General features: G+C 53.1%; 1 protein-coding gene across 9 annotated transcripts in view; it reads right to left on the bottom strand.

Moving 5' to 3' along the window:
* Window positions 1-21962, bottom strand: part of CLASRP (CLK4 associating serine/arginine rich protein) — a 41683-nt gene that overhangs the window by 9862 nt on the left and 9859 nt on the right. For 7 of the 9 annotated variants that reach the window (XM_073322215.2, XM_073322212.1, XM_073322209.2 and 4 more), the window contains 16 exons: window positions 19636-19737; window positions 17992-18071; window positions 17295-17379; window positions 16398-16543; window positions 15482-15578; window positions 14481-14559; window positions 14014-14087; window positions 8890-8931; window positions 8340-8561; window positions 5810-6064; window positions 5193-5372; window positions 4856-4895; window positions 686-746; window positions 537-595; window positions 172-218; window positions 9-91 (listed from right to left, as the gene is read on the bottom strand). In XM_073322215.2, coding sequence (XP_073178316.1) covers window positions 9-91; window positions 172-218; window positions 537-595; window positions 686-746; window positions 4856-4895; window positions 5193-5372; window positions 5810-6064; window positions 8340-8561; window positions 8890-8931; window positions 14014-14087; window positions 14481-14559; window positions 15482-15578; window positions 16398-16543; window positions 17295-17379; window positions 17992-18071; window positions 19636-19737 — 1652 coding nt within the window. Of the gene's footprint in view, window positions 1-8; window positions 92-171; window positions 219-536; window positions 596-685; window positions 747-4851; window positions 4896-5192; window positions 5373-5809; window positions 8562-8889; window positions 8932-14013; window positions 14088-14480; window positions 14560-15481; window positions 15579-16397; window positions 16544-17294; window positions 17380-17991; window positions 18072-19635; window positions 19738-21962 lie in introns of those variants that run through there. The other 2 variants (XR_012156043.2, XM_078850339.1) reach the window with 2 other exon arrangements.

The raw sequence follows: 21962 nt of genomic DNA, 5'->3' as shown, positions 1-21962 counted from the left end.
GTACTCACTGTATCGTGGGGACGGGGAGCGGCTCTGCCTGCTGTACTGCCTTTCCCATTCTTCCCGCTCCTTTTCTCGCCGCTCTCTCTCCCTGCAGAGAAACAAGAGGGCTAAGCGCACAACCTGCAGAGAACATGCCCAGAGAACAACAGGGAAAGCAAGAGAGTTTACTTCATTCGGATCTTCCGGGCCATAGCTCGCAGCTCGTCTTCTCGCTCCTGAAAGAGAGAGGCACGGATCAGCCAAGCTCAGTGTGAACCCCCAAACACACACACTCCCCTCAGCACAGCAGTGCTCCCCCAACTTCACTCCCCACCCCTGCCTACTGAGTCCCTGGACCATCACCACTGTGGATGCTAGCTCTGCTCTCAGGTAACACATCCATGAGCGCTCCTAACCAGGCAGAGGGGTCTGCAGAGAGAGGCCGTTCCAAATGGCCAGACACTCCACCCAGGGGTGTGAAATGGGAGTAGTGGCGCAGCCCAGTGATTAGAAGCAGAGGCAGACCCATGTCAGGGTGCAGCTGGGTCACGTACCTGCCTTTCATGTTCCTGTTGCATCATCTTCTCTTGTGCTGCCTTTTTGTCAGCTTTAACTGAGAGACAGAGAGAGAGATTTTAAGCAGCTGCCACAAGGCCAGGCCAGAGCAGCAAGTGAATTGCATAATGAAACTGGTCCTGCTTACACTGCCTGTTGAGAGCCTTCTGCATTCGCAACTTCAGCTTCTCCTGTGGAGTCAGCTTTGGCTACGAGGAAAGTTAAACAGAGACATGTTAAGGGAAGGCACAGGGACATCGGCACTGCCAGACAGGATCAGATCCAGAGGCACTCTTGCCGAGGAGGGCATCTCCTACACCAGATGCCTCAGAGGAAGAGACAGGAAACCCTGCAGCAGACAGATGGGGGAGCAACCTGCCCCGGCAGGTCTCATCCAGATCCTTGACACCTAGAGATTGGGTTAGGCCCTGAAGGAGATTCTCCCCCCCTCTCCCCCCACTTCCAATGTTCTGTGTTGTGTTGACTAGAGGAACTCAGGATATTCTTGTCAGCCACAGAAATGGCCAGTCCTTATTGCATCTTGCAAAGTTTTTGGCCTCAGCAATATCCTGTGTCAAGGAGTTCCACAGACTGTCTCTCATATTCTATTCAAAAGGATGTCTTCATCAGTTTTGAATTTTCACCTTCTAATTTCATGGAATGTCCCCTTCTAATGCTGCGAGGCAGGGAGAAGCTCCCAATCTCCCTTCTTGACCAGTCAGTAATTCATAGACTTTCTCCTGTCGCCTCTTATTCACCTCCTCTAGAGGAATGTCTACCCTACCGTCAGGAGGTGAATTTGTAGACATACTCAGGCTAGCTTTGGTTGAACTTGATCAAAGCTAGCTTGAGTAACAATAGCATTGAAGTCACAGCAGAAGGGGTGGAGGCATAGGCCAGCTGCTCCGAGGGGCCAAGGTAGCTAGATCAAATCTACCTTAGGTATATCTACACATGCTGCAATCCCACTTCCAATTGCAGTGTACACATACCCTAAGGGAATAAAGCCAAATCTTTTCACTCTCTCTAGCCAAGAGTTTTTCTAGGCCTTTGACCACTGTTACAGATTTGTAGATTGCAAGGCCAGAAGGGACCATTGGGTATAACCCAGGCCAGGGGACGGCCCAAAAATAATTCCTAGAGCAGAGCTTTTGGAAAACCATCCAATCTTGATTTAAAAATTGCCAGTGATGGAGAATCCACCATGACCACTGGTAAGTTGTTCCAGTGGATAATGACTCTCACTGTTCCCATCTGAATTTGTCTAGCTTCAACTTTCAGCCATCAGACCGTGTTAGACCTTTTGTTGCTAGATGGAAGAGCCAGTTATTAAATATTTGTTCCCCACACAAGTACTTGTAGACTGTGATCAAGTCCCCCCCTCCTCTGAACCTCCTGTTCTAGGGTATCCTGTGTGAGATAGGGTGACCAGTCTGCACCCCTGTTAATCTCTATCCGATCCTTTGCACCCTAGCCCCTGGTTTGTTTTCCTGGCTGCAGCGGCATACTGAAGAGGGCTCTGTTAGGAGCTGCCTGCAATGGTGCCCAGGTCTCTGGCCTGACTGGACACCACATTTACATCACTCCAAGGTGGGCGAGGGGGAGGACAATGTACTTTCCTGCCTTTTTCTGGGAGCACTCTCAGGCTGTGTGTTTCAAGCTGGGCCTCTCAGCGCTGGGGAGCTGCCCTGTGGACAGGCATCCAGAAACAAGAGGCTTCACTGGTGAGAATACGCAACTCAACTGAGGCCAGCAGGAACCCACTCACAGGCAGGCAGGGGCACCCAAAGTAGGGGCCAAGGGCCACTCTCCAGTTGGTTCTAGTGTAGATGGGGCGGGGAGCTGGGCAGAAGCTGCTGCTCCTCTAACAGCCACAGGACTGGAGGAACTCAGCCCAGGCAGCCACGTCTGTTCATGCAGCCGGGAGGAGACCAGCACCAGCAACACTCCAGGGGCTTGCTGGAGTGTGCAGCTTTCAATACCAGCTAAGGGAAACCCTGCAGCTCATGGCCAGCTAGCAGCCTTAGGGCCACAGTTTGGGCTCCCTGGAGCAAAGAAACCCAACCCCTGGAGCACTCCTCTGATTTAACACCCTCCGACCCCACACGGAAATGTGACCTGGGCAGCTTTAACGTGCCTTAAGTTACAGGTCACAGACCGGTACTCGTGCCACAAGTGTGCCCAGGCTTTGACCTCCCCGAATCTGCCAGCGGCATGGGACCACTGCAGTCCTTCAGGGTAGGGCCATGGAAGCGCTCCCATGGAAAGCCAGATCAACCCACAATGGGGCAGCTGATACTAGACTCCTGCTACACTCGGCCTAGCACTCTCCTGACCGTTGGCCCCACGAGTTAGCACAGGTAGGACCAGAGAGAACCCATGTGGCAGCACCACGACTCTGGGGACAGCACTGATCTCTCGCAGGGATTCTAGCCAAGGAAGAGTGTGTCTGACACCTGCAGTGCTGCAGAGCCCTGGCCACCCTAGCCCAGCTCCATTCATGGAGGGCCAGGCTGGCCAGGGCTTCACCTCCATTGCCCACTGGCGGAAATGCAGAAGCTCGTCCCCAAGTCTTATTCCCTGAATGCAAGAAGTTAGTCCACCAAGACTGAGCATGTGGATTGCTGCTGTTGGCCGTCAGTCACGTTGATTGACATTTCCCCAGTGCTTTAGCAAATTTGATCCATTAGCCCAGCGTATTAAGCAGACAAGAAAACATATTTAACAATTGCCTTGGGGCTAGAACCAGCTCCCCACATTCAAATCATACCAAGAAGGTGGCTGGCCTATATACACCCCTCCCTCGCTCCTTTCTGATAGACAGCACCCATCTGACAGCCTGAGCCCTAAGGGTCACACAAAGGCTCCCCATGGTGGTGGTGGCTTGGAGATGACCTGCAGAGCGGCAGGCAGAGGGAGGCCAGGGTAACTCCAAGGGCACTCCCTCTCTTGCTTTGCAGAGGATCCCACTGCACACCCCCACACAGGCACCTTGCTTCCCTAGGGGCCGTCTTGGGATCTAGACCACCAGGAGTTCATTGGGTGCCACTCCTTCCCAGACACATGGAGGGAAGCCAACACCCTGCTGCCCATTCCTGGAGAGCCAGTGTGCGCCTGGATCCCAGGTAGGAATGCAGTGACGTGCTTTCCCTTCCTATTTGGGATCTCAAGGACACAAGGGTCAACAGAACACAGAGTGCCTCTCTGCATTGCCGGCTGACTTGGCCATGAAATGGCCTTTGCAAGGCCCCCTGCTTCTAATCCAGCACCTCTCCCTCCATGTCTGGAGCTCCTTCCTAGGGGCTTCATCTGGAGTCAGGGCCATGCAGGCTGGGAGGGCCATGCTTTAGATCAGGAGCCTAACCCTAGGTCAAGGTGCTCCAACCTGCCGCACAGGAACGGGTAGCAGGCTCCAGAATGATGCAGAGATCCCACAGTTGCGAGGCCCGGAGTCCGAAAGCACCAGGAGGTTTGTTCCAGGAACCAAACAGCTGGGATGGGAGGATGTGTCCTGGCCCCAGCCCCCTTGGCAGTTCAAAGCACCTTCTCCTGTCGACGAGTCTCCGACAGCTCCTATTGGCGGCGCTTTGTTTACTACTTTGTGCATCGGCACAGAGGCAGCCAGTGGGAGCAGTCACGAGACACTCGCCGCAGAGCAGCCCAAGCCCCAGACCGACAGGGTCTGGAGAGCACAGTGGGCAAGGCAGGGTGGGTGTTAAGCTGCCAGGGGGACTGACGCACCAGGCTGGTTTCCAGGGGCGACAATAATCCCAGAACTTGGCACTCTTGCATTCTAGCTTAGTCAGTGCAATAGAGGACATAGGTTCATCCACTTACAGGGTCACTGAAAGTGGGGGATCTGGGTTAGCCCCCGTACCTGCCAGCCCCACCCCCCACGCTATGGACTGGCTACTACCCAGCGGACCGGGGTCTTTGTGGAGCCAGTATAAGGGAAGGTGTCTTCTGTTTCCAGGAATTCAGCGAAAGGGACAGTGACCCGAAACCCATCGCCACATGTCACTCAGAGCTGAGACTGCTCCGTTAACCCCCTCGCTCGGAGGCAGGGTTGCTGGCACTTGCCTATGCTGGCTGCCATCCATTCTCAGTTCTAAGGAGCTACTGGGCTTGGCGGGCCTGCACCTTGAGGAGAGGGCTCAGGATTTCCAGCCCAGGGACAGGGGACTTGGGTTTCAAATGCAGTCAAGGAGCCCTTCATTCAGACAAGTCCCTGCATCTCCTCACTCCCGTGAACTACGGGGTCCCTTAGTTTGTTCTGCAGTGATGTGAATTAAACAGGTGAGGTTAAATTCTTACTGACTTTGGCAGCTCCTGTCTCTTTACCACCAGCAGTGTCAGCCCTAGAGGGGGAAAAACAGCTGTGATCAGAAGCATTGTGGAGCAGATGGGACGCCACGTCCTTGTCTGGGAGAGTGAGAGGCCCAGCACTAACCTCCCCCTCAGACATAGGCAGACCAGGCAGCTCACGTAGAGCTCGGCATTAGTCTCCTTCCTGTACCCACACTCCCCAGGGCGGGGGCAGAAGAAGCCCCTTCTGCTGCAGGGCTCAAGGCCAAACAGCATGCAGAAGGGAGGCCAGGGGGAAGAACTAGAACAGGGGTGGCCTTCCCTGAACGGGCCCGGCTCCACTCACTCACTTTTTCAGTTTCTCCCCCACGGCTGGGGAAGCTGCAGGCCTCAGCAGTTTCTCTCTTGCTGGAGAAGCTGATCTGCTGCGGCTTCGTGAATCACTGGGACTCCTGCTGCTCCGACTGCTACTCCAGTGTCTCCCCGCTCGGCCGCTCCGGCGATAGCGCTCCCCAGACCGGGAATGGCTCCTAAGAGTGCCAAGGACATAGCCAAGGACCGCAGGCTTTCAAGCCTTCCCTATGCCACAGTGCAAGCCAGCCTCCCTCCCCCACCGCACATGCCCTGGAAGCGGGGCAGTAGCATGGCATTAAGGTTGCCAATCCCACAGCTGCGGATAACTGCGGGAAGTGCTGTTGTCCACCATAGCCCCATCCAGAGGGTCAGTGGCCTCCAGCCAGGGCTGGAGCGGTTCCTCAAGGGACAGAGAAGTGAGGAGGAACCCAGGGTGTAAAGCTGCCATCTCACGCCCACCCAGCCCTGTCACTATCTCTGCCTCCAGAGGCGCCTTCCTGCAGGTCACAGCAGCACATGGTCCCCTTGCAGGGTGAACAAGCCATGCCTGGAAATTCCTGCAACCCCCCACTCTCCCCACCCGGCTCACTGCACAGCTCCGGGCGGGACTCACCTGGACCTGCGACGGGAGCTGTACCGGCGGCCCCGATCAGGCGAGTGTGATCTGGAGCGGCGGCGGCCATCCCGCGAGCCCCCTCCGGAGTAGCGCCGGCTCCTGCTGCGGGAGCGGGAATACCGTCGGCTGTGGGAGCGGCGGTACCGGCTGGACCGGTGGTGGTGCCCACTGGCTCGGTGAGAACGGGAGCTGGAGCGGGAGCTCGAAGAGGAGGAGGACGACGGGGAAGAGGAGGAGGAGGAGGAGCGTCTCCTATAGAGGATCAGAGACAACGCAAGCCATTCACGCAGAGGGCAGAGATGTGACACGGGGGGTGCCGAAGAACTGGAGCATCATGGCGCGCCAAGATCCCTGCCCTCCTCTTAAGTAGCACTGGGCAGACTCAGCCCCTGGCCTCTGCCCCCAGCTAGCACAGCCAGCCAAGAAGCGGGGCTCGGCATGAAGGAGGAACAAGCACGTTGCGACGGTTGTTACCAGCTCTTCCCCCAGTCCAGCTCCGAGACAATCTCAATACAGCAGCTCTTCAGAGCCAGGAGACAACGGCAAGTGGACTGTGGGGCCACACAAAGGCATCAGACAACCGTCCCCTCACTGCCACCAAGATCCCTGCATGCTGGCCCAGGGGAGGGCTAAGGAAAGGACAGCAGTGCCCCCAAATGACTCAACAGCATGTTCAGTGGCCCCTGCCCCCCCAGCAGCGTCCCTGTGCTTGAGCTGCGGAGAGGACCCTGTGGACCAGTCCCTCACACTCTGCACCATCACCCCCCTGTGGCTAGCAGTTCCACTCCAGTCCACAGGGGCAGGGCTTACACATCAGCGGCTGCAACACAACTGCCTGCTGCCCAATTCACTCGTGCACAGTATGAGAGCATCTGGGGGTGTCCATGGCTCACTGACAGGGGGAGCCCCCCCAACAGGAGGGGCTGGGGGCTCAGTAACTCATGTCTATCCTTCCGCTACCAGAATCCTCCACCATCCATTCCCCCTGGGGGCCCACAAAGGAAGGCTGCAGGGAGAACAGTGGGGCTCAGGCCTTTGTGCAGCCAGAGGCTGTGAAGGCTCGTTAGGCTAGAAAGGCCATTCTGGTCTTGCCCGTCTGCCCCAGAAGACTCTACAGAGGACAGGGCTTGCAGTGACTTCCATGGTCCCAGAGCAGGCAGGGGAAACCCAACTGCGATGGTACAGGCTCAGTGCAGGTTTGGTTACACCATCCTACCACAATGCTGGGGAAAAGCCTGAAGTCTTATCACTCCCCTCCCCATTAAAGGCTGAGACCATGCCCATGCCTGGGTCCTTCAACGAGGCCTCCGGCAAGGTACAGGCTCCACACCGGGCTCAGCTCTGGCTGGCACAGCGAGTTAGGAGGGAAGTGGTTCTGAGAAAGACCGTCGGGAATGCTGGGCTCTTCTCACAGCCCCCCCATGGCCTCACTGCCTAAGACAGGCAAGCGGCTTTACAGCCCCCCATTCCCCAGCACGTCCTGAGGGCTGGGGGGGGGGGTGGACCTTCGCCTCCTGCAACGTGGGCCATGAGAAGGCTCAAACGTGTGACGACTCTCTCATGGGGCAGAGCTACCGGGGCCAACCAGGGTTCTGGCTCCTGGCAACGCTGCAGGGGGGGCGCTGAGAAGGGCAGTAACGTTAGGCAGTGCCAGTGCCAGCCCAAAACGCCAGGACATGCAGTTCCACCTGAGGGCACCAGCCAAGGGCTCTGCAGAATGTCTGCAGCTCTGGCTCCCTACACAGCCTTGGCCAACGGGGTGCGGGTGGAGCCCCCGGCTCAAGCTAGTTCGCCACAGACACACAATGGCAATGATGCAGCCACAGCCCCAAGGCCAGGCACTAGCTTGGTCTATACAGTGCATACCAGGCACTTTACAACCCTGTGAGCTCTCAGCCTGCACTCAAATGCCCTGCTCACCTGGAGAGGGAGTTGGGACAGGCCAGTACGCTGAGAACAGGGCCAGGAAGTGCCTGGGCACGGGAGGGGAGGGGAAGTACAGCAATTCGGGGGTGGAGGGTATGGGTCAGGTGAGGAGAGGAGAGGAAAGGAGAGGAGAGGAAGGGATATTGTGGGCAAGTAGAAGAGCTGCCCCTTTCCAGCTGCCAGATCCCCCATGTCATAGAATCTCTCTCCCTCACTGATGTGCCAGGTCCCTTCCCTGGGCCCCAGGACAAGCTGCCCTCCCGGAGTTCCCCTCATAGGTTGAAAATAGGGCTATTCAGGGCCTTCCAGGCACCGTCTACCCAAACAGGCCTCTTGCTCAGTCTCCTGGAGAGTGCCCCCAACTGGCCACCCCACACAGTGCTTGGCCAGCCTGTGGACAGGGCTGAGAACGAAATGGCAGCTGGAAAGGACTGGATGCCAAGAGCTCCCACTGGACAGGGTCTCCAAGCAGGGGCAGCTTGGCTTGGTGCCCATTGGGGGCACAGAGGGTGCAGGCCGATCGCGTAGATGGGCCGTTAGCCCCTGCTGAGTCTCTGGTGTTAAGGTTTGGGAAAGCGAGCCAGACGGGGGAGTTACCGACCGGGAGGAGGTGCTATGACCTGCTGCAGCGCTGCCCTGATGCACTTGGGTGGAGCGCGGCTTGCCGAGGGAGACGGCTTTCCCGGGGACTCCTCCGGCTTGAGCAGCAGCTGCTTCCTCGTCACTGCCCCCGAAACTGGTGATGAACGTGATCTTCTCTTCTTGGCCCGGGGAAGGCGAGCGAGAGCGTGAGCGGGATTCGGAGCTGGATTCTGAAGGCGACCTGGGAACAAAGTGAGAACAGGAGGGCTGCTTCACTGCGGGAGGTGGAATTTGCCAAGAGCTCCCCCAGGGGGGCAGCACACTGGGGTGGATGCAGCTTCTGGACCCCTGCTGGACCTCCCAAGGGCTGCAGCAGACCCAGCACGTACCGTAGCACCTGCTCCAGCAGGAGGTGACCTTTCCCCAGCCCAAGGGCCCCTCAGAAACAGCCAGAGTCTGTCAACTACAAGAATCCCCCTCAGAGACTGTCGCTGCAGTGGCCTCTCCCCCAGGACGGGCAGAGGCACAGCAAACCACTCCTGCCATGCCCAGCAGCTACAGGCACTCACCGTTTGTAGGGATCATATGTGGGGCTGTCTCTCCTCGCATAGCTGCAAAGAGAGAACACGTTAGGGAGAGCCTGTGGCAATGGCTAAAGAGAGATCCAAGGGGCACAGCCTGCCATGTGGCCAGCAGCCAGGCGCCCTGCGGAGTGACCAGCTGGCAGCACAGCCACGCCGCTCACCCTCCCTAGTGCCCCACTCAGTGCAGGAAGCAGGGCAGAGCTACTCCTCTTGAGTTTAACCCACCCCCCAGGGTCGCAGCCCCCCCAGACCTCATCTGCCGGTACAAGCAGGAGGGTTAGTGAGGGAGCCAAAGGCCTCTGAATGGAGCAGAGGCCTCTCCTAGAGAGGGAACGTAACACTGGTGCACGCGGCCTGTACTGGCTCTACGTGGAGGTGAGAGCACAGAGGTACCAGCGGTGGCCCACAATGCGTTACCTGGGCTGCAGGGGCCGGGTGGCAGGGCAGCGGCAGCCTCAGGGCTCGTGAGGGGTGGGGCTGCGAGCCCTGGACCCACAGGGCAGCCCGGCCGGACCCCTCTGCGCTGGGCAGCTGGGAACCTCACAGACCCCCGGCATGCGGGCCAGCCTTTAGCACACAACTGAGAGGGGCCACAGCTGTGTGCTAATTGGGCCGCATGCATCCTCGGAGGTTGAGAACTGCTGCTCTAGCTCTTTGTGACGCAGACAAAAGAAGCCTGTCAGCCTATGATGGTTGAAAATTTATTAGTTGCATCAGAATTGGTTCTGGATTTAACTAAAGCCCAGGAAGGAAATGTTCCTAAGTTTGTGTCTGCTAGGGAGAAGGACGTTGTAATTAGGTCGCATCCAGTTAGACCCAGGGACCAGGCGATGCTGGTGCTTCTCTTCTGCCTGTTGCTAGTGTGTTGCTGGGTAAAGATTTGACAACTCTCTTTAATCAGGTTGATATAGCCAGGGCACAAGGAGAGCATGAAAGTGATTTAACTGTGTTACCCACCGACATTGTGGAAACTTGTAACTAAGTTACTGTGTGTAGAGAGCCATGTTGCCGGTGAGGAAAGCTGCAAAGGGAAGGAGAAAGCCTCTAACTATGGAGTCTAGCAGCTTGCCTAAAAGGGGGTTGTGTAAAAATCCTCCTAATGGGCCAGTGGTGATTCTGAGTGTAAGTGAAACTTAGAAGGAGGTGGTGGTGGCTCTGCAGAGCAATGCTTCTGTGGAGCAAGATAAACGTGAATTGTTGCTTAAAGACGCTCCTAAGGAGAAGAAGCCTCATGGTAGTTTTTTCAAGCAGTTTGCTGTAACTGAGGGGTGTGCAAGTGAATTAACTGATGTAGATCAGGATGAATTTCTGTCTATAGAAGGCAACAGCTGATTGAGAGATTTATTTCAGTTCCTAACAGCCAGAATTTTTCTGTTGAAAATGGATCCGCTGACTTTGCTTTAGAAAGACCCAGTGTGAATAACTTAGAGAAGGCATCAGATGGAATGAAAATTGTCAGGGATTTGGAACAGCCCTATGATGACGACCAAGTGGCTGTGCTTGACCAGCTTGTTGGAACATGAATATCTCCATACTGATTCTGAGTGAACAGTCTGGGTCTCAGGTTCAGAGGGAGGACTGAGTTGCTGAATCTACAGAGCAGGACAGCTGTGCAGTTATCTCTTGAGAATACAGGGGATGGCAGGCAAACTTTCACCCCTAGATACTTCGGATATGACTTGTAGTCTCTTAGTGGACTTGACATCTGATTCCATGTGGAAGCAGAGGTTGGTAATTAAAGGACACAAGAACCTTGAGTCTAACATGCTAGTGAAAATGGATGGTATCTCTTTAAGACAGAGTCCAGCCTTGGAATTGGTAATTGTTAAGAATCTGAAAACTAGTAAACAAACTAGTGTCTGTGTTGATGCAGATTACCTGACTGACAGGGGAAGAAGACTTACCCATACCAAAACTGTTAGCAAAAAGGACACACCTAGCCAGCCAATGGATTCTGTTACACAGAATAGCTCAGATTTTGACCTTTCAGGACAGGGAGGAAGGGAAAACCTTCATGTTGCTAACGGAAACCACAGGTTAGCCCTAAAATGCCAAAACCTCAACAGTATTGAGCCAGAGGCATGGCATAACACAAATGCTTGTAAATGTACACATGGGACAGATTTGATGTTAATATTATTGCTAACGTTAACTCTTGCGATTAGTTTGTTGCGGATACCAAAAACTGTAAAAATGTACAGTGTGCATGATCTTTTGGAAAAACCCTTGGGAGTGGTGCACAAGAACTCACTATGTGCTAGAAGCCTTTATGGGTTACTGTTTCTTTACATGACAACACACTTTATGTTAAAAGGCCTTGTGATACTGATATTTCACAGCCAGTGCCTGTAACCAGTCTTAAAACTTTTCACATCAGAGATGGCATTATAGACCTAATGTGTGTATGAAAAGGTAAACTAAGGCATACCACCCTATTGCTTTCATGGCTAAATGCCAAGATTCCTACACTATGGAGAACATTAATATCTACATTGACTTGATGTTAATTGCGTCCCAAACATTTGCCAGAGCTTGCATGGATAAATTAACTATTTTCATTAGCTCATGGCAGGATCATATGAGACCGGCAGAAATTATGCTGCAAAAGCACATCCAATCCACTATTGATCTAACCAAGTTTTACCTTGGTTTGTAAAAGAATTCAATATTGTTACTTCCATAATGAACCTTACAAAGAAAAAGCCTGTTTAAGCCAAACATGATTTTGATGAGCCATTTCTGTTATACACTGATACTTCTAAGACTGGGTCAGAAGCTGTAGTAATACAGAACCAAGAATGGGAAGCCCCTACGATGCATTCAGCAGTATCTGGGACACCCCTTCCTGCATCAATTTTGTGTTGGAGGTGTGACGTTGGCTGATTAAAATATGACCACGTAGATCATTGTTGCTTCCACTGTTACACAATTGCAACAGATCTTACACAAAGTGTGTCAAAGTAAAGTGTCAACAGAAAAGTTATGATTTGCTGAGTATGATTAGGCTATTTGTATGCATGTATCATTTTCGTATCTGAAGCTATGAATATTAACTATGTACCTGTATTTCAAATGTTTGCTCATATGGAAACACCCACAAGGTGTTTAGCCAGCACATTGTGAAGGAACTATTCAAGTTGAATGGCCCATCGAAGAACACTTAACTCACAATGGAAGACGCCTAGCTACATTTAATGGACTTTCTCGTGTGATGGCCTCTATGACTAAGCGAAGCATGCATGGATATGTGACTTGCCCACGTGACTCCAAAAACCATCTTATTCCCTGTAATTTTCCAGTGAGAACAATGGGTTTTCCCTCACTTGGCAGTTCTGCAGAAAAGGACCTAGGGGTTACAGTGGACGAGAAGTTGGATATGAGTCAACAGTGTGCCCTTGTTGCCAAGAAGGCCAATGGCATTTTGGGATGTATAAGTAGGGGCATAGCGAGCAGATCGAGGGACGTGATTGTTCCCCTCTATTCGACATTGGTGAGGCCTCATCTGGAGTACTGTGTCCAGTTTTGGGCCCCACACTACAAGAAGGATGTGGAACCATTGGAAAGAGTCCAGCGGAGGGCAACAAAAATGATGAGGGGACTGGAACACATGACTTATGAGGAGAGGCTGAGGGAATTGGGGATGTTTAGTCTTCAGAAGAGAAGAATGAGGGGGGATTTTATAGCTGCTTTCAGCTACCTGAAAGGGGGTTCCAAAGAGGATGGCTCTAGACTGTTCTCAGTGGTAGTAGATGACAGAACGAGGAGTAATGGTCTCAAGTTGCAGTGGGGAAGATTTAGGTTGGATATTAGGAAAAACTTTTTCACTAGGAGGGTGGTGAAACACTGGAATGCGTTACCTAGGGAGGTGGTGGAATCTGCTTCCCTAGAAGTTTTTAAGGTCGGGCTTGACAAAGCCCTGGCTGGGATGATTTAGTTGGGGATCGGTCCTGCTTTGAGCAGGGGGTTGGACTACATGACCTCCTGAGGTCCCTTCCAACCCTGATATTCTATGAAGCTATAAACGGCCCTAGAAATATCTTCATTTTGCCTCTTTCCTGCTCAAACCTCTGGACTATGAACTTATACTAATGGGAGCATTCTAACCAAGGGATAGAGGACCTTCCAATGATTTGGAAGCAATCAGAGACTTGACTTAAGCCAGCAGTTTATTCCATCCAGGGGCTGAGAAGGGCAGGCCTGCTACAAGCCTGATCCAAGAACTTGACAATTACTGTATTTCATTCCTTTAACCAATTTTAACTCTCACCTTCCTTTTTTTCTTTTTATAAATAAACCTTTAGATTTTAGATACTAAAGGATTGGCAACAGCGTGACTATTGGGTAAAGAACCCTTTGTTTGATGGAATTGACTTTAAATAACTACTCATTAAGTTTAGTGTTTTTGGTTGTGATACAAGGACTGGAATGCCTAAGGAGACTGCTTTTCTGACTTCTTGTTAGCCAGTGTGGTGAAACAAGTTTACTTTGTTGCTGGTTTGGTATATCTTATAGGAGAATAACCACCAGTTTTGGATGTGTCTGCCCTATTTCTCAGCAGTTTGTCCTGCATTTGGTATTCTCAGTTGTGACCCACGAACGAATGGTGACACCAGCCTCCCCGCTAAAGGGGTTCAGAGGAGAGGAGTCCAGACAAGGAGAGGCAGAGACGGAAGCACATGGAACATCTGGAGCTAAGCGAGCCGCCCTGAGACCTTGAGGGACAGAGCTAATGAATTTACCAGATCACGGTCTTATAAGTTCGTGTGAGAGCAGAAGATTCCCTACCTTACACACAGACCCCTGGCCAAAGAAAGCATCACACTGCCCAGCCCCTTGGCCAGTTTGCACTAGCAGAACCCATGTGGACATAGCCTTTTCAGAGCCAGTTGTTTGAAATAACCATGATTCCAGAAGGAGTCGCTGTGTTCAGGGCTGGGGGAGCTGCCCTGACACTGCAGCAGGGGCCAGACACGGGAGACGAGAACCCAGCCCAGGTCCTTGTGCCCAGGACAGCTAGTGCCAGAGGCCCCACCCCAGCACCCTGTTGCTCGCCAGCCCCTCTGGCTGACTAGCTTGCTGCAGGGGGATGTTGCATCGTCACTGCCTTACCTGGGAGGGCTGATTTTTCTTCCTTTTAAGCGCTTCTCTCTAAACTCCCTCCTCTGTCTGCGAGAGCGACGGCCCTAGATGAGAAAGGCCCAGCGCTGAGCGGCGGAGAAAAGCCTACCAGGAACGCCCAGCCCATGGCTCAGCACTTCCATTGCTCTACCCCAGTACTAGGAGGTGGGAAATGACAGTCTGTCCCATCCAGCTCCTCTGGGCTGAGCTGCCCCAGTCTGGGTGCAGGCCAGCTGTGGGGAGTCCTGGCTAACATGGCCAGGTCTTTTAAAACCTCCTCTGCATCCCACTGCTAACCCTCTGGAAGCAGGGCCTAGCTGGAAAGCAGAAGAGCTCTCCAGAGGGCACCGCTGACCCATGGGGAAAGCAGCTTCGTCAGGCTTGGGAAATACAGGCAGACCAGAGCAGGGCTGGGAAGAGGCCTGGCTGGGACAGCCCTCCCCAGGGCTACGCCTTACCGAGTACATGGCTTTCTCCTCCTCGAGGGCTTTGGCGTGTTTAATGGCTTCTGCCTCCTCTTTGTCCTTCCGCAGCATCCTTCCGGAAAAGGAAAGAAAGCTGGCTAAGTGTGGCTGCTCCCAGAGCCTGCCCTGCTCAGCCCCTGGATGGAGGTACACAGCTCAGGGGCATGGGTGCGTTGTGACAAAGGGACTTCACTACCACAACAAGTGCTGGCAAGCAAGAGCCTCTGCTCTGCCTCCACCCTGACACAGCCCCAGCATTTGTCTCTAGCACAGGGGCGGCTACCAGAGCACTTAGGCCTTCAACGGAAGAGTCAAGGGGCTAAGCTGGGGCTGGGTCTAAAACTAGTACCAGGGTGTTACTGGCACACGGGAGGAAGCTCCAAGTCGGAGCGGTCCATGCAGCAGCAGCGTCTGGGCTGCCCCTGGAAAGCAGGGCAGGTGCCATCCAAAGGGTCTTACACTAAAATTAACTAAGCAGCCACTGCTCCCCCAGGTGCATCAGTGAAGAGAGGAGCTGCATTTAACCCTGCACCTCTCCCTGGCTCTCCTGCCACCTGGGTCAGATGCTTTGCCCCTCTATGGGAGCAGTGCTGATGCCAGAGCTGGACGCTCCTCCCCACCGAGGGCTGGCACTTCACATGTATGGTAGGTGATGCAGCAGGCAGCGAGCCAAACACATGGGGCTGCCCTGAGGCTGCACCAGCCTCTCACCGATACCTGCAGCATCCAGACAGCTGTACACATCTGCCCCAAAGCAACCTTCTCCATGCATGTGGGCAGAGGGGCAGCAGCAGCTTCCCATAAGCCAGGGCTGCCAAGGGCTTGCTGCCATGGGAGCCCCCACACCAAGCCACAGTGGGTACATCTGCCCCCTACATCCCTCAGTAGCTATAGCTCCCCTGTGTGGCTCGTGACTATGGCAATCCAACCCCCCAGAGCACCTGGTGGTGCGCCTGGAGCTCGGCTCTGAGCCCTGACTCACACGTGGGCCATACCTGACAAAGTCCCCCTCAGCCATCCCGTACGTGGTAGCCTGTTTATTCAGGTCAGCCACCTGCTCCTGATTTAACTCATCCACGTCAACTTCCACATCTGCAAGCAGAGTACCGGTGTCAGCGTGCCTCACCATCGTTCGGGGCAGACAGCTGAGCTGGGCTGCTCTCCAGCTGCCCCGGGACCACCCAGGGTGTTGCTGGAGTATCTGCTGCACCATAGTGCAGGTGAGGTTTGAAATGTGGGGGCCACAGGACTTTCTTGGGCTTCTCAGGGAGCCTGTTTCTGGTGCTGAGCTCAGTGAACATGCCCCCTCCACCCCCACATAGTCCTCCACCCACTGCTCACAGGATTGAGGGGGTAGCGCTGGGGAGCAGCCCCTCTTACCCTCCCCACTGGAACACATAGCAGCAGCTTTACCTGAGCTCAGCTGGGGAAGCAGGGACAGCAGCTCCCGCCCAACCCAGGGCTCTGCGGTCAGCCACCAGACTCCCATTCCCCAGGAGCTCTTTACAAGCCCTAAGGCAGCAGCAGGGGACAGGTCTGCAGTGGGGGATGGTGGGGGGAAGAGAACACAACCCCAGCCAGCACCCAAGGCCCCTGCAAGCACCCACCGATGCATGAAGGGAGGAGGGGGCTGGGAAGGGTTGGCCAAGGTTCCCCACGTTAGCCAGGACTCCCCACAACTGCACTGCAACACACTGCTCCCCCACACCCCTCCCCTAGAGATACACACAGGCACCATGTAAAACAGGCATGTGCCCAACACACTGGGGAGTTGGCACTTGAAGGATGAACTCGTAAGCACAAGGCCTGGGAAAGCCAGTCTGTGCACGTGGGGTGGGGAGAAAGGCTACCCAAGCACAGCCTGGACAGGCAATATCCCGAGGCAGGACTGCCTGGGCAAGCAAGACACACCAATATCCGGAATGACTTCGTCCTCATCCGTGTTGCTGTCCTCCTCAGAGTCCTCTTCGTCTCCCCGCTTCTCCAAGGAGTTCTCGAGCTCGGCCACGGTGCTGTCCTCGTATGTGTAGCCAATCGATGCCTTCTTCTCCGCAAGCCTGGGCACAAACACTGTCTGTGAACGTGTACTGCCAGGGCAAGGGCACAGGGCGCACACCCAAGGTCCCTGGAGTCTTGCAGCACCAGCTTTCCCTGCTCTCTAAGGGCTGCTTTGTTGACCCCCACATTGCCTCAGTTACATTTGAAAACCCAAAGCATAGTTAATGGAGAACCACTACAGAAAGAGCCCAGGGGACAAAAAGGCCTCCCCCCAGCCCCAGACACATAAGGGCATCACCTTGCCCTCCTCTGAAGCCATGCTGAGGCACCAGGCGAGGAGGTACAAGGAAAAAGGGCTCCCTTTCTTTATATTCCATCTCTTCCAATCGCTAGGCGGTGCTATGCATGCAGTCTGACTGGTTGGAATACTGGCACCAAGGCAGAAATAACCCAGTCTCAGGCTTCAGGACGAGCTGAGCACCGCAGGGTCAGGAAGGCATTGTCCCCAGTGCTATTCCTGTCCAGCAGCTTTATTATTCAGGAAGAAGAGGGAAGGACTTCCTCTGCAGCATCAGGTATCAGCCACTCCCACACTCCCTGGAAAGCCTAATTCTGAGGCAGGGCAGAGAGGAAGGACTGATGCCCCGCAGGCCCGGGGAGATGGGGCTCAGAGGGCAGCGGTTGTTCATTCTGATCCAACCTGGGGCACAAATACATTCACTTCTGTCCCCTCCAAAGCATGCCTAGAGGGGCAGCTCAGCACACACGCCACTGGGGACCAGCACTGATCCTCTTTTCTCCCATACTCACTTCTTTTTCTCATCCTCATTGGGCTTCTGGAGTCCCCCATAGAGCTCATCAATATAGATTTGATAGAGACACTGCTCCTCCGAGACTTCAGACAGAGAGACAGACAGACAGACAAGGGAGTTACATGCCAGCTTGAGGGCAAACACCGATGCCAACAGGCCTTGATTACAGCTGAGCGACAGTGCTCATTCGAGGTGACACAGGTAAGAGGGAGCCTCTCCTGTATGTATCATCAAACCACATGAGCAGAGCAGGATCCCTGCCTCAAGAGCCGGGTGGGCATAGGGGAACGGGGATGGATTGCTGATCCTGAATCCTAGAAGTCATTGGTTGGAATGCAGCCTTGCCCAGGAGCGGCTGAAAGCTGTTACCAGCTGAAGTCTGCTTGAGGACTCCTAGGTGAAGAGCTGGGTGACACGTGCAAGTTACCAAATGTGCACTAACTGCCCTCTCAGTGTTATTCTTGGCAGAGAACCCAAGAGTCGAATGGGCCATGAGGGGGAGGGAGGGTCCCTTCCTCCTTCCCAGAGGGGCTCCTGGCAGAGCACAGCAGAGCAGAAGTTCACAGAGTGGTGTCAAAAACCATGCCCTGCTGTTGCCAGCTGATACCTCTCACCAGAGCCAGTTTCTCCTCACAGCATTGCCCCCAAGGATGTCTCCGTGCCCCAGAGGACAGTGGTCTCCAACAGACACTTACTGCCAGCGAAGTCGTTCTGCACCAGACCCCTGTAGCGCTCGTAGTTACACTTCCTCTCATCCGACTCCTGCTCAGGAGAGCTGAGAAGCAAGAACACACACTGGCACCAGGAAACTACTGGGCAAACAGGACAGAACTAAAGGTGACCAGCTCAGAAGCACCTCAGTGACCTAGCAGCCCATGGCCCATTTCCACAAGTGACTTCCTGTGAGATTCAGACTCGCATGTCACATCTCAGCAAAGCACTTATGGAAATTGGACCCTAAAGCAATTGCGGCTGCATTCTGCTAACTCCACTGTTCAAACAGCGCGACATTAACCCCTTGGTGGCCATCCCCGTGCATCAATGACTTCCATGGGCTATTAACAGACCTCAGCAGGACGCTGCACGGGAGTCTCCATAGGCAAGGCTGAAGCTAGCTCTCCTTTACCAAACTGATGCGACTCTCCCTCCCCTGAAACCCAGTTGGCCTAAAGTTTCACAGGGGACAACATGCCTAGAATTCTGGGAAATCTGGGGTGCTTGGGAGATATGCACGGTCACCCCCACTTACAACTGACTTGGCTTAGAAACATTAAGTTCAGAGAAGACGAGCTCTGAGAGGGGAGAGCTGGCTGGTGAAATTTAGTTATTGAAGCTGTTTCTGCAGGACTCAGTAGAGACTTTGTAGAGTCTGGATGGGAGGAGCGGCAGATGGAGGGGATGGGCAGGAAGGGAACCCATTTAGAAGTCTACTGACCATTTCCCAAATAAACCCACCTCCAGCCCAGTCCACCCAATGTAGCTCTCTCTACACCAGGATGGGAAGCAGGGAGCCACATGGGCAGAGCTGTGCAGGGACAGAGCCTGCTCCTTTCATCTGGCAGACTCCAGAGTCAACTGCCTTGGCAATTCTTACCAAATTTTTAAACTAAGGGCCCCTTTAATGCTGGAGTCAGAGCTGGAAGTACCAGAGATCAGTTGTTCAAGGGAAAACCCCATTTAGTGACGTTCTGTTCCAAAATGGACTCTGTAAATGGATCTTTCTACTTAGCTCTGCTCCATATGTGAACAGATAGCCTTCCCCATCAATGATTTTGGCTTTTCTTAGGGCTGCAGAGCCAATAGAGCAAAGACTTCAACCACAGCAGCCCTGCTTGCTTTGTTCCCATCAGCCACACCTGGGCAAGCTCATGGAGCTGCCCTGGGCCCCTTATTTGTTTGGCAGAACATTATAGCAATGAAATGTGAAAAGAGACCCTGGTATTACTCCAAGCCTGGGTCAGGTCTGCAGAGCCGGCAGATGGGGAGGAAGGAGGAAACAGTCTTTTTACTTGGAAGCCAAGCACACTCAACCCAGAACCAATCAGAAACATGGAATCCCAGTGCCACAGGGTCCTTGCAGAGCTATGTTAAGCAGATCCACGCTTGGAGAACCCGCTGCAGCACCCCATCATCACCAGTGTTGGACAGCCTGGAAAGTCAGGGGTCAGGTTACATTTACCAACCCTATGTCCTAAGGGATACCAACAGCAACAACACGGAATGCTCCCGAGCCCCCTGGTCTGCACTGATCACCCAGCACTCTATGCCCTGCTAGAAAGGAAGAGGTTGGGGGCTTCCGGAGCATTGCTCCCAAGCAGCACTCCATGGAAATGGCTTACATTGGGTTGAGCAGTGGTGGAGTGTACATGGGAATGTAGTCCAGGTGAGCTCGCACATCAAACCGGTCGATCATGTTGTTCGTATCGCCTTGCCAGGGCATCCTGCAGCAAGACAGCAACAGACAAACCAAAGTCATTTAGTACCTCAACTGGGACAAATGACAGACCTGCCAGAGACAAACTGCTATGAAGAAGAAGGCAGAGGTGCTGGGGCACTCCGTCTAGACCCAACGTAGTTCAGTCCCGTGACATCTGTGTACTGGCTCTGCTGCATGGTACACAATGGGACACGCTCTTAGCCAGAGCCAGCGTGTAGTGACAATCGGAGCATAGTAGGTATACCCAGGTATAAGCCTAACCGTGGGAAAGTGGATAAAACTTCATCAAATGTCACAATAATCTATAACAATAACGGTGCCAAACGGAGACAGAAAAACAAAATGAGTCTAAATAGAAAGGCCTCCTGATATAACTCAAGTATGTGAGATGGACATCATGCCCGGTAAACAAAAAAGCATGGGACCGGAAATCAATAACCCCAAACTGGTGTGTCAAAAACTAAGCCTAACTGATTAACAAAATAATGAAGGAGTCTGCTATTCCTTTCATCACTGTGTCTTGGGATCCTCAAAAGGAAAGATTTTAGGGGGGAAAAAAAAATCAACAAGAATGATGCTGGGTGACTAAAACAAGGAGGAGTGATGGCTGCTACCCCCACCATCTTCTGAAACACTGGTATCCACCATACCACCGCTAAGCCTTGGGCATTCTAATCCCAAGAGAAGTCCAGACCAAACCAGGCCAAAGAGAGGGACCCAGATGACAGCGCCACCTCCACCGGCTAAATCCTGAAAATTATCTGGGATATGAGATTGTTGTCCCGCACCTCCTTGTGCACCTTTGTCCTTCTCTGCCTTATTTCTTCTCTTTCCTATCCCTCTCCCATTGCCTTCTATTTAATAAGAGTCTGGTTTAGCAGGCGAAGACTGTATATTTTGTAAACACCGCTGTAAGCCTGTGATCAGACAGGCAACTAAAGGCTCAGCCCTAAACAGCCTGATGCTGGTACAAGTTTGCCAGGTCTTAAAGAGGCCTGTGTTTTTCTAGCAGTGTTTGTCTTGTCTTCTAGGAAACAGGAATAGACCTTAACAACAACAACTCCAGCCCATTTTTTCTCTTTTCCCCAAAAAGAACAATTATCTTTGATAACATCTAAGAGACTGTCACACAAGGGATTTTTCCCCTTCTAAAAATGGTCTCCAACTAAAGGGAAAGGGAACAAGGGATACTGTTGCAATAAAAGCCTTACTTAATACTTTACATTTCAAATGCTTCTACTCTTTCTACTTCTGCATCTTGTTAAGGAAAAGTTAGCACATGTGACTCCATTTTGGTTTGAGGCCCACCATTGTTTAAATGCCAGCACATCATACACCAGGAGGAGTAATCCTTAGATATTGAATCCCTGTGAAAATCCTCCTCCTCATCTTCAGCCTGCCTTGACTCCCAGTATCTGGTTTTTGTCAGTCTCTAACTCCCTGTCTTTTGGCCTTGATGTGAGGCCTCCCATCCTAATAATAAAAGTTACTAATGCATGGCTTTAGGACCATGCTGTGTAATTAACATACTGGTATAGCACGAGGAATGCACCAAGCAGGGATAGGTGGTAAATAAGACAAGGGTTTGTTTATTGGCTAACGTTTCCGATGCACGAGGGCAACATGCTTTGCTAAAAAGTATATAACCTTTGTATAATCTGCATTCAGGGTCCCCTCCTGGCTAGCAGGGGGGCACCACGCTCGAGCGTAATAAACTTAGTGTCTTTTGGGAACTCTGCAGTTGTGGACTTTGTTTCTGTGCCTCAGCCTAGATTCGAACTGTGCGTGACCTATCAGGTATAATTCGCAGCACTGGTGTGCGTGTCCTACCTGGTGTAATTCGTAGCACTTGTGTGCGTGTCCTACCAGGTGTAATTCGTAACAATCTATAACAAAAAGCTAGAGGGATTTTTAATTGTATGTTTGCCATGGCACTAAGCAGGCTGAGGTCTCTGTATACCAAACCCTGAACCTTGATTAACACTCTGCCCAGGTAACGTGACCACCTTTGACTCTTTGACCAATTTATTCCACCTAAATTAGTACAAGCAGCCACCTGTTACCCTGAGCCTTAGTGCCATCCCTTCGAGAGTCTTGTTCTTCACCTCAGCAGGGCGAAGTAGTCCAGCATAAAAACACTGGTGCACTTGGACTTTCATACTTTACTCACCACCCCAGTGGGGAGGAAGACAAGTGAACTTGTTTTGTGTAACGGGTATCTCCTCAGAG

The sequence above is a fragment of the Lepidochelys kempii genome, chromosome 23 (genome assembly GCF_965140285.1).
Source record: "Lepidochelys kempii isolate rLepKem1 chromosome 23, rLepKem1.hap1, whole genome shotgun sequence".
NCBI lineage: Eukaryota > Metazoa > Chordata > Testudines > Cheloniidae > Lepidochelys > Lepidochelys kempii.
Note: the sequence above shows the minus strand (reverse complement) of the source record. Positions and strands in the feature narration are given on the sequence as shown.